At 59.5% G+C, this 11,572-nt stretch overlaps 1 protein-coding gene and 1 non-coding gene across 2 annotated transcripts; one reads left to right on the forward strand and one right to left on the reverse strand.

Annotated features, from left to right (window-relative positions):
* The first annotated feature begins 1,344 nt into the window (after nucleotides 1-1,344).
* Nucleotides 1,345-11,127, forward strand: RNF122 (ring finger protein 122). The gene is made up of 6 exons (XM_074164128.1): nucleotides 1,345-1,422; nucleotides 7,410-7,566; nucleotides 8,471-8,516; nucleotides 9,049-9,090; nucleotides 9,426-9,508; nucleotides 10,632-11,127. Exons 1-6 carry the CDS (start codon nucleotides 1,398-1,400, stop codon nucleotides 10,744-10,746), a joined length of 468 nt encoding a protein of 155 aa, XP_074020229.1. The 5' UTR covers nucleotides 1,345-1,397; the 3' UTR covers nucleotides 10,747-11,127.
* Nucleotides 11,128-11,273: 146 nt separating this feature from the next.
* LOC141475821 (small nucleolar RNA U13) lies at nucleotides 11,274-11,371 on the reverse strand. Its single transcript, XR_012463657.1, has one exon. It is a non-coding gene; the product is annotated as a small nucleolar RNA U13 (small nucleolar RNA).
* Nucleotides 11,372-11,572: the final 201 nt, after the last annotated feature.

The following is an 11,572-nucleotide window of genomic DNA, read 5'->3' on the forward strand; positions in this document are numbered from 1 at the left end:
TGTGTCCAAAACCATCCCCTGCACAAGACTGAGAGCCACCAGGAGCTTGGTGCCTTCCAGGAGGGTCACCTAAAGGGTTGGTGCATACACGAGGACGGGCTGGGCTCCAGCCAGGTGGCACGTGAGGCAGGTAACCCAAACCTGGGCCACATGCAGAGCATTTCTGCTGGATGATGGGGCCAGTTTTGAGAAGAGCCCCTGGCCTGTGCATGTTTCATGGGGACACACATGGCAGAAAGGTGCGTCGTGGGCACACATACCATGGGGACATGTGTGGCAAGAATGAGGATCACAAGAGGCTGGAGAGGTGGACCCGTGTGAGCCTCGTGAAGTTCAACAAGGCCGAGTGCAAGGTCCTGCACGTGGGTCAGGGCAGTCCCAAGCACAAATCCAGGCTGGGCAGAGAATGGATGGAGATTAGCCCCGAGGAGAAAGACTTGGGGGTGTTGGTGGATGAGAAGCTCAACAGACCCCAGCAACCTGCGCTGGCAGCCCAGAAAGCCCCCTGCATCCTGGGCTGCATCCCCCGCAGCACGGCCAGCAGGGTGAGGGGGGGATTCCACCCCTCTGCTCCACTCTGGGGAGACCCCCCCAGCCCAGTGCTGCCTCCAGCTCTGGGGCCACCAACAGCAGGAGGACATGGACCTGTTGGAGTGGGGCCAGAGGAGGCCACGGAGATGCTGGGAGGGCTGGAGCCCCTCTGCTGGGAGGACAGGCTGAGAGAGTTGGGGGGGTTCAGCCTGGAGAAGAGAAGGCTCTGGGGAGACCTCGGAGCCCCTTCCAGTCCCTCAAGGGGCTCCAGGAAAGCTGGGGAGGGACTCTTGATGAGGGAGGGGAGCCCTAGGAGGAGGGGGAAGGGTTTGACACTGGAAGAGGGGAGATGGAGCTGAGATGTGGGGAAGAAGTTCTTTGCTGTGAGGGTGGTGAGAGCCTGGCCCAGGTTGCCCAGAGAAGCTGTGGCTGCCCCATCCCTGGAGGGGTTCAAGGCCAGGTTGGAGGGGGCTTGGAGCAACCTGGTCTGGTGGGAGGTGTCCCTGCCCAGGGCAGGGGGTGGGACGGGATGGGCTTTAAGGTCCCTTCCAGCCCAAACCGTTCCGTGATTCTATGACAAGGTGCACCGTAGGCTCCTTCCCCACGGGCTCCGCCGGGTTTCTCACGCCCCCGGCCCGGGGAAGCCGCTCCCGGAGCCTCTCCCCGTCCCGCTTTCGGGGCGCTCGGCGCTGCGCCAGCGGCGGGGGCGGCTCCGGGGGCGGCTGCGGGGGCAGGAGCGGGGGGGGGGGGGGGAGACCGGGGCGGGGTTTGCGGGCAGGGCCGCTCCGCCGCCGGCCGCCCAGCCCCGCTCCCGGCCATGGCCCGGCCGAGCCGCCCCGGCCCCGGCCCCGCGCAGCGGCTGCCGGATGCCCCCCTTCCAGTGGTGCAACGGTGAGAGCGGGGTCCGGGGGGGCGGCGGGACGGGAGGGTTGCGGGGGGGATGGGGATGGGGCGCCGTTCCCATCCCTCCTTCCCAGGGGAGGCTGCGGGGAGGGAGTCTGGGGGGAGCGGGCATCCCTCCAGCCCCTCTCCGGTTGGCTCGGGGAAGTCCCGCCTGGTTGCCGGTCCCTGCTCGCCACCGGAGAGGGGCGAGGGTCCCGGGAAACCCCCGCCCCGGTCCTGCCGCCCCGGGGCTGTGCGGGGCGGGGATGAGCCCGGGAAAGGAGTTTTTTAACTTCCCGAGCAACGAGTCCTGCTCGGCTCCCAGGAATAAAGCCAATTACTAAATGAGTTTGCCATGCTTTCGCTTCGTGGGCTGCTTGCGATGAACGCCCCCCTCTCCCCTTTCATGTGTCCCCAGAAGTGGAATAAACCCATTTTTAAAGGATCCCAGCCAAGGCCCTGGCTCCTCGCTCTCGCCTTCGCTGTAAGAAGTTCTCAGGAACGTGGAACTGAGCTTGCACATGTGAAGGGGGTTTTGGTTTAAATGAGAAGTGGTTTATTTTTATGACTAAGTAGTTGAAAAGCTGCGCTGGGAATTCCACCATCAAAGCCCTGCCTGAGCAACAAAGGCTGGGTTATTTTAATTTATGAAAGGGTTACAGCCTTTGAAGCTAAATATAATGCAACCAGTGGCTTCCTGTCCTGTAACACATACCTTGTGTGTTCTTGTGCGACTTGGGGGATAAGAAGCCCCAGGTCCTGCAGGCAGTTAGCCCTGGACATGTGGTGAGAGCATGGGCTTCCCTTAAATGAGGAACTTGTAAACGCTCCACAGCAGAAAATGCAAACTTGGTTGTGTTAAAGAAACATCCTAAATAAGAAAGACTTTGCTTTTAGAGGCTCAGAGCGGCCACAGCTCTCCTCAGCTTCCCGAGGCACGGGCTTCGGGAACCACCGCGAACAGAGCCCACCCTTGTTCAAAGGCCAAGACGTGTGTTTAGGAGACGAGCTGTGGGCATCCGACTTGTGCATTTTGGCTTTAAGCCCTGAGCTCGCAAATGTTCAAATCAGCGGAGACCAGCAAAATTGCTCATCTGTGCGCTGCGAAGGAGCTTTGCAGGATCGGGGTGTAAATAAATCTGAGACCCAGTAAAGAAATCACATTTTCAACCTAAATAGGTATATTCAAGATACCTTAGCGGACGGCGTATAACGTCCTGCCTTGGCGTTTCAGCTCCTCTTTTGCATCACATTTCTTCCTCCTTTTACTCAGCTGTCGTTTGGGCCACTTTGCAGTCACCGGGCACAAGGCAGGTAACTTTATTTGGAGGGGAGCTGGTGATCCCCTCGGGAGAGCTGCTTGGCTTAAGGGCGAGTTTTGCAGGAAGCCCGTTCCAGCATCACAGCAAAAATTATATGGGAGCTGCATTCGATTTTGTGATGCAAAGCCCACGGCTTTTGTGTGGGAGTAGAAAGAATGGTTTTATTTAATGACCTGCTGAGTTTTCCATTTGGTTTATTGAACAAGAATTGGGGTGAGGGAGAAGCTCTGCTCAGCAAAACCCTGTGCCTGCGCAGTACGGGCAGAAACTTGTGTCTTTTCTGGCTTGAAATACTGTGAAATACTGCAAAATGTGGTGTCCAGAGGGCCAAACCACACGGTGCTGCTGGAGCACAAGGTCAGCCAGGCTCTTCAGTGGGACGGTGATGGTTAAATCGAGCTGTGGGGTTTGGGGGGGAGGGAGCAGGGCTGGGGTCACCCCACGTGTCCTCACAGCGGTTTGCAGCAAGGTCAGACCATACTCCTTGCTGCTCACAAAGGGGAGGTTTTGCAGTTTGCATGCGTGAAAAAACCACTTTGCTGGCCAGATGGACCACCTTCCTGCGCATCCTTCTTGTAGTGAGAAGGGTCCAGAAGGTCAGTGCGTGTCTGTAGGTGCTTTCACACATGTCTAGTGACCCTTCTTTTCTCATTTTTCCACCCAATAATTGTTCTAGCATGCTACCTCTGGGGATTCTGGTTTCAGGTACGAAGCTAGTCAGACTGAAACTGGTGAAATGGGTTGTTTTGGTTTGGGTTTGGTGCCCATCAGGTCCTCGTTTCATGTTGGTTAAAACCAGATTTGCTCCATTCTTCTTGAACTAAAAATACGGCCGCCTTTGTCAGGCGAAGGGGTTGGTGCTAATCAAAACCATGGCTCCGCCGTGTCGATGGGCTCTGGTGGGGAGGAGCGGGAGGGGAAGGGGCTGGCTGGGGTCGGGGGGGGGGCTCCACGCTGTTCCCGTTGCCTCCCTGAGACCCGCTGCTCCAGGGCTTGTCCTGGCAGGACCTTCTCATCTAAGCCCAGCCCGTGGCTGCTCCCCGGCCGGGAAAGGGCACGTCCCCGGAGCCACCCTCGCTCGCTTTTCGGCACCGTGGCCTGGAGCTCGTGAATTCTCGAAAGCCTATTTAACGGGAATGAGCCTTGCTAAGCTGGTGAGTCTAAAATTAGCCTTGCCAGCTGTGTTGCAGCTGGCAGGGACATGTTAGACCGGCTCCTCTCTGCTTCCTTCGGTTCGGGGCTGTGAGTTACAGCCTCTCTTATTCCACCTCTTTTTTTTTTTTTTTTTCCCTGTTGCTGGTTTGAGTGCCCCTCTCTCGGCACCCGTGTGGCTTTTACACTCAGCCTTTGCCACCTGGGGGGAATTTGGGCTTCTAACGTGGGGCAACGCACAGTGAGCAACTCGCAGGGTGGGGGAATGGGATTTCTGCCCCACGGGACGGGGGTTGCAGCCCGGCAGAGTGTGGGGACCACAGGGACAGCCCCCTGCAGAGGTGCGAGGTCTGGGTGTGATGTTCAGGGGGTTTGAGTCCTTTCAAAGGAGCGCAGAGGGATGCGCTGGGGACGTTGTCCTGGGATCGGCGGGGTCTCATCCCTGGGGCTCTTTCCCAGGCCGGTGCTTCTCATGGAAGCTCCCCCCGGAGCAGGACCAGGTTGTCCCTCGACGGCTGGTGGTGAGCGGTGGCTGGAGCAGAGCAAGCGCTCGCTCTGGGCGGCAGCAGCCCTTCGGTCCCCTCGCCTCTCACGAGGCTGGAACTCGGGTTTGGGCTGTTTTCTGTCGCCATGGCTCTCGTGGCACGCAGGGGAAGGGCTGGGGCTTTTCAGCAGATTTTTGGAATAGCTCTCAGTTTGAAATACACGTTATTGTCTGACTTGTGACCCGTTATTGTTACCACAACCCACCGCGCTCTCTTTGGCCAGCTTTGAATGAGGCTTCCTCTGTCCATCACCAGCTGCTCTGCAGCCCGTGTCCCACCACCGCCTGCTCCCACATTACCTCATTCAGTTGCTCCGTGTGTTTTTTAAGAGCTGATAGACTTTTCTCCTTTTTCTTTTGAGCATTTCTCAATCATTTCCAGCAAGGAAATGGAAAAAAAAAAACCTATAACCTTTCCTATTGCCTTTTCCTGCACCTGGTGGTCTTGAGAGCAGAAGGGTTGGGAGAGCAGGACCTGACACAAATCCTCCCTTTCTCGCTCAGTGGATGAGGTGGCTGATGAATTGTCTCTGGCAACTACAGGAGGGAGAGATCGGCAAGTGGCTCTGTAGCAGGAAAACCCCATTTCCTACAGTCCAGACTTTTGTCTGGTGCCCGCTCCGGCTGCAGACCACGGTCCCCAGAGCCCAGTGCTGCTCTGGCCACGGTGGCTTTGGCCATGGCACCGATGGGGTATCTCAATTCAAAGCACATCGCAAAGCAGGTACCTGACAGAGCGCCCGGCTGCGCTGCCGGGACCACCGACGGGATGTGGGACCCCGAGAGACCAGTGTGGGCTCCCTCTCCCAGCCTTGGGGTGCCTGTGCTGGCTGCACCACGGTTGTGCCCTGGTTTAAATCATAGAATCATAGAATGGTTAGAGTTGGAAGGGACCTTAAAGATCATCGAGTTCCAACCCCCCTGCCCTGGGCAGGGACACCTCCACTAGAGCAGGTTGCTCAAAGCCCCATCCAGCCTGGCCTTGAACCCCTCCAGGGATGGGGCATCCACAGCTTTCCTGGGCAACCTGTTCCAGTGCCTCACCACCCTCACAGGAAAGAATTTCCTCCTAATATCTAATCTAAATCTCCCCTCATCCAATTTAAACCCATTACCCCTTGTCCTGTCACTACACTTCCTGACAAAGAGTCCCTCTCCGGCTCTCCTGTAGGCTCCCTTCAGATATCGGAAGGCTGCTCTGAGGTCTCCCCGGAGCCTTCTCTTCTCCAGGCTGAACAATCACAGTGCTCTCAGCCTGTCTTCATAGGGGAGGTGCTCCATCCCTCTGACCATCTTCGTGGCCCTCCGCTGGACCCGTTCCAACAGGTCCATGTCCTTCCTGTGTTGAGGACTCCAAAGCTGGACACAGTGCTCCAGGTGGGGTCTCACGAGTGCAGAGCAGAGGGGTAGAATCACCTCCCGCGACCTGCTGGCCACACTTCTCCTGATGCAGCCCAGGATGGGGTTGGCTTTTTGGGCTGCCAGCACGCACTGCCGGCTCATGTTGAACTTCTCATCCACCAACACCCCCAAGTCCTTCTCCTCAGGGCTGCTCTCCAGCCATTCTCTGCCCTTAAAGCTGGGAAGAGCTCTGAGCTCACTGGCACCACAGCGTGGTGTGTCCTAGTTGGCAAGACTTGCTCGGCCTCCGCATCCAGATGCTGCTATATTAGAAGCTGCTTTATTGGACCAAAGCTGGTCTGTGTTTTCCCCAGGGATCTCCATCCAGAGGGGCTGGGTGAGCGTGGCCGCCCCCGCTCTGCCCATGGGCACAGGTCACAGTCCCAGCACCGTGGTGAGACCAGGAATAGCTGGGAATTGAGTGTCCCAGAGCAGGATCTCACCCCTGGGGTGCTGCCTGCCCGTCCTGCTCTGGCTCCCCTTGCAGAGGGTCCGCAGAGGTCCTGGGCGCCTCTGGAGCACACGCCACTGTCTTCTCTCTGGAGGAAACCAGACAGGCCAAACCCGGGATCTCGCCGCTTGTGCGGAGGTTTCTGTGGAGGGCTTTGGTGGGCTGTAATTAAACCCAGAAGTGTTTCCGTAGGAGCTTTTTGATGAGATTGCGCAGGGCGGGAACAGAGGGTGCTGAGCGGAAGGGGCGGGGGGAGATGCTCCCCGGAGCACAGATGGGGCTCGGGGGCTGCTCTCCTTTAAAGTCCCGTCTGAGCGAGATCTGATGGGAAATCAAAGCTCCAGCTCTTGTGGGGTCAGCGTGATTTCGAGAGATAAAAAGCAGAGCTTATTTAGTGCCAGAGCCTGACTCTGCATCAGCTCCCGGCAGAGGCAGCTGCAGTGGGTCTGGGGTTTCCGTGCCTTCCCCCCTTGGTTTGGTGGGGACCCTCCCAGGGTGGCTGGGCTGTCACCGGCTCTGCGTGACGACCTCCTTTGTGTTTCCCCCCGTGGCGTCAGACCTGCAGCGAGACGTGGTGGCCCAGGCGCAGCGTGTGGCCCCACATTTTTGCTCGGAAAAGGGGGTTCGGTCACTGGTGGTGCTGAAGGTGCTCCCGCACAGCCCCGGCGCTTCTCCCAGCGCCGAGGACGAACCAGCCGCTTGCCATTTCTGGCTCCCACCGAGCAACGACAGGCGCCAACTGTTCTTGTTTTTCAAGCTCTTTTTTCCCCCTCTGTCCTTCCCTAAATCCCCTTCCAGCCTCCATGTATTTCTCTGGAGATGAGAGCACGGGGCCTCCTTTCCTCCCCGACGCCTGGATTCTGCCTGGGGTACGTTTGCGCCGCCGGGGAAGGGTTTTCTGACCGTGGAAAGGCAGTGGTGTCTGCTGCCGGTGCCGCGCTGAGCTGCTGCTGCTCTGCCTGGGGATGCTCCCCAGTCCACGGGACGATGGCTTGGCCTTGGTTTCTGCCCACTTTGAGTCAGCCCAGGCTCTCTCCGCTCTCACAGCGCATCTTCTTCACCTCTTTTTCCCCTTCTTCCACCCTAAACACTTCGGTTTTTTTCTTCCCCCCCCACCCCCGCAAAGGGTGCTCCTGCAGTCTGGGGCTGATTCACACCAGTGATCCCTGCACGATGCCTCCCATCACGTTCCAGGACCTGCCACTGAACATCTACATGGTCATTTTCGGCACCGGCATCTTTGTCTTCGTGCTCAGCCTCATCTTCTGCTGCTACTTCATCAGGTGAGCTGGGGGAGGGATGTGGCGGTGGGTTGGGGTCCCTGGGGCACCCCCAGCCCTTCCCGGCGCCCCGTTGTTTTGTCCCACAACAACAGGAGCCGCTCGCCACGAGGATCTGCCCCGAGGAGCGGGGCTGGTCGCCCGCCGTGCTCAAGCCAGGCGCGATTGTGGTCCCCGTGGTCCCCTACGGCCAGAGCAGGGCAGGAAACGCAGGAAGGGGCTCTTGTTTTTCAGGGGGACCACGCAGAGGGACGCATTGTGTCGGGCAGGGAAGGAGCGGGGCTGCACGGGAGAGGATGTGTCTTTACATTACACTCCCTGTTCAGGGAGGGCTATTTTTAAACCCCAAGCCGAGGCAGCAGCTGGTGTTTCTGCAGGGCCCGGGTGGCTCAGTCCTTCCCCCCGGCGATGCCCCGGCTCCGCCGGTGTCCCCTGCATCTCTCAGCCAGTTTTGGGACTGTGGAAACACGTCTCGGTGCCTCACTTGGAGGAGAAGCTCCACTGCGAGCGGTCCCCTTCTCCCCCGTGTCTTGCTGGGTTTCTCTGCCTGGGTGGTTTTCCCCGGTGCCCTCTCCCCAGCCAAGGTCACAGCAGGGCTGGGAGCTGCCGGCGGGCGAGCGCTGGAAATACAGCGTTTCCTGCGCCGCGAACGACTTCCTAAAGCAAACAATCGGGGCTGCCGGCTCTTATCGCTCCCGGCTGCTGATTCCTGCCGGCGCTGGAGGCAGCACGGGGCCCCGCGGCGCGGCTCTGCCCGGGGCATGGTAGACTCGGGGCCGCTTATCCCCAAATCCTGGTAGGGAAGAGTGCGTCCCCTCCCCGATTCCAGGTGCCTCCCGAATATGTTTGGCCACACTGTTCAGGATCTTGTTAAAACTGACGGTGCCTTTTTCTCCCCCCTCTCCAGCAAACTGCGGCACCAGGCTCAGAGCGAGCGGTTTGGGTACAAGGAGGTAAAGTTGATGGTTGTTTTCTTGCACGGGGCCGAGCGGGAGGTGGGGGCAGGCAGGTGGGGACACAGCAGGGACCCGATGCTGCTTGTCCCCAGGTGGGCTCAGGGGTTCAAAAGCAGCGTGACGGGACACACTGCCCGCTGTGCCTGGGATGGACCTGCCCGGCTTGGTTCACAGAATCCCAGAATGGTATGGGGTTGGAAGGGACCTCTGGAGATCACCCAGTCCAACCCCCTGCCAAAGCAGGTCCACCCAGAGCAGGTCCCACAGGAACGTGTCCAGGTGGGGTTTGAATGTCTCCAGAGAAGGAGACTCCACCACCTCCCTGGGCAGCCTCTTCCAGGGCTCTGCCACCCTCACAGGAAAGAAGTTCCTCCTCGTGTTTAGGTGGAACTTCTTATGTTCAAGTTTGTGCCCATTCCCTCTTGTCCTGTCACTGGGCACCACTGGAAAAAGACTGGCCCCATCCTCCTGACACCTCCTGGCAAAATCCTTCCTGATGTTAAATCCTCTGCCTCCTTTTCTCCCTCAGGTGGTTCTCAAGGGCGATGCCCGGAGGCTGAACGTGCACGGGGTGAGCGGTACCGCCTCTGGGCTGGGATGGAGTTGGGACTGACGGGGACGATGCTCTGGGGCATGTCCCCTCGGCTCCGTGGGGCCAGAGGCGGCTCACAGGCAGAGGGAGGCCGGGATGGGGATGTGGGCACCTCACGGCTGGGAATCGGGAGGGAAAACCCCTCCTTGGGGGTGTTTTGGGAACTGGGCTGAGCTCCCAGCTGGAAATACCCGGGAAGAGTAGTGGGATTTCATGGCCATGGCATTGCTGGTGGGAGCGGGGCCACGCGTGGGCGTCACGCCGGGGTCCCACGTGTTCGCAGCCGCCCTCACCCTCCGTCTCGCCTCCCGCAGCAGACCTGTGCCGTCTGCCTGGAGGATTTTAAGGCGAAGGAGGAGCTGGGGGTGCTGCCGTGCCAGCACGCCTTCCACAGAAAGTGAGTAACGGCCGGCGGGGGGGGGGGAATAGGAATTTCATACAATCACAGAATGGTTTGGGTTGGAAGGGACCTTAAAGCCCATCCCGTCCCACCCCCTGCCCTGGGCAGGGACACCTCCCACCAGACCAGGTTGCTCCAAGCCCCCTCCAACCTGGCCTTGAACCCCTCCAGGGATGGGGCAGCCACAGCTTCTCTGGGCAACCTGGGCCAGGCTCTCACCACCCTCACAGCAAAGAACTTCTTCCCCACATCTCAGCTCCATCTCCCCTCTTCCAGTGTCAAACCCTTCCCCCTCCTCCTAGGGCTCCCCTCCCTCATCCAGAGTCCCTCCCCAGCTTTCCTGGAGCCCCTTGAGGGACTGGAAGGGGCTCCAAGGTCTCTCCGGAGCCTTCTCTTCTCCAGGCTGAACCCCCCCAACTCTCTCAGCCTGTCCTCCCAGCAGAGGGGCTCCAGCCCTCCCAGCATCAGATGTTTCTGGAGGGCTTGGGTGCGAAGGGGACACATCCCTGTGATCTGGAGGTCTTGTAGCCACCAAGCTGCGGCACTTGCCTCGAACCTGGCCTTGGGACACCTCCAGGGATCACAGAATCACATGGGGTCGGAAGGGACCTCTGGAGATCACCCAGTCCAACCTCCTGCCAAAGCAGGTCCCACAGGAACGTGTCCAGGTGGGGTTTGAATGTCTCCAGAGAAGGAGACTCCACCACCTCCCTGGGCAGCCTCTTCCAGGGCTCTGCCACCCTCACAGGAAAGAAGTTCCTCCTCACGTTTAGGTGGAACTTCTTATGTTCAGGTTTGTGCCCGTTGCCTCTTGTCCTGTCCCTGGGCACCACTGGAAAAAGACTGGCCCCCTCCTCCTGACACCCACCCTTGATGAGATCCCCCCTCAGTCTGCTCTTCTCCAGACTAAAAAGCCCCAAGTCCCTCAGCCTTTCCTCATCAGAGAGATGCTCCAGGCCCCTCAGCATCTTTGTAGCCCTTTGCTGGACCCTCTCCAGCAGTTCCCTGTCCTTCTGGAACTGGGGAACCCAGAACTGGTCCCAGTACTGGGATGGAGGGCTGGGGGGGGGGCGGGGGGGTGGTTCCTCATCCTCCCTGGGTTGTTCTACACCCCCCGCAGGTGCCTGGTGAAGTGGCTGGAGGTGCGCTGCGTCTGCCCCATGTGCAACAAACCCATGGCGGGGCCGGCTCAACCCCGCGCCGGCATCGGCACCCTCTTGGATGAGCTGGTGTGAAGGAAGGACACCCCCACTTCCCCCCCCCCCCCCCCAAATCCTCACCGGACACTCCTCACCCTCCTTGGAGTGTGTGTGTGTGGGGGGGGGGGGACACCACATCACAGGGACCTTTATGTCCCTTTATGTCCCTTTTATGGGACCGAACTCGAAGGATTTTGGACCTTCCGAAGTTGGGATTTTATTTTTTTTTAACTCCTGGAGCGGCGTTTCGGGGCGGTGGTGGGGGGGTTTGGGGTTGTTTTTTTTTGGGGGGGTGTGTTTGTTTTTTTACAGCGTTGGAAAGGAGCCCCCCCCCAACTCTTGCTCCTCTTTGCTGCACGGGGCGGTGGGGGGGCTGCATATTTTTGTGTAAAAAAGTGAATAAATGGATAATTTCTCAGCTCTTGAGTCCTTATGGGGAAAAGAGGGGGATTGGGGGGGGGGGGCGCGGCAGGGGGGGTCCTCCCCCGCCGCCCCCCCAATCCCCCTGCTTTTCACACCGCACGCTGACGTCACCAATGACGTCACCCTGACCCCCCGGTGGCGCTCAGAAGGGAACTGTGCCACGTCGTAACGCAGGGCGCACACGTCACGCAGCCGCGCGTGCCACTCCCATTCATCATGCGCTATGAACCGGAAGGATCGGGAGAGTGTACTTCCCGCGCTCGGCCCTAGCGCCATGCCACTCGCCCCTAAGTCAGGGCGAGGGCCCCCCTCTCCCCACCGTTTCTCCCTTCCAAGCGGTGAATGCTCCTCCGCATCAACTATGTGCGCGCCCGTAAGCTCCTCACGCCCTTCGCCGGGCCGCACGACCGCCTCTTCCCCCGGTACCGGCGATTCATTA

The sequence above is a fragment of the Numenius arquata genome, chromosome 26 (genome assembly GCF_964106895.1).
Source record: "Numenius arquata chromosome 26, bNumArq3.hap1.1, whole genome shotgun sequence".
Taxonomy (NCBI): Eukaryota; Metazoa; Chordata; class Aves; order Charadriiformes; family Scolopacidae; genus Numenius; species Numenius arquata.

Excerpts from the sequence above, each read along its gene's own strand:
- RNF122 (XM_074164128.1), top strand. The coding sequence starts at position 1,398 with ATGCCCCCCTTCCAGTGGTGCAACG. Across the intron at positions 7,567-8,470 it reads TTCTGCTGCTACTTCATCAG|CAAACTGCGGCACCAGGCTC; the intron begins GTGAGCTGGGGG and ends CCCCCTCTCCAG. Across the intron at positions 8,517-9,048 it reads AGCGGTTTGGGTACAAGGAG|GTGGTTCTCAAGGGCGATGC; the intron begins GTAAAGTTGATG and ends TTTCTCCCTCAG.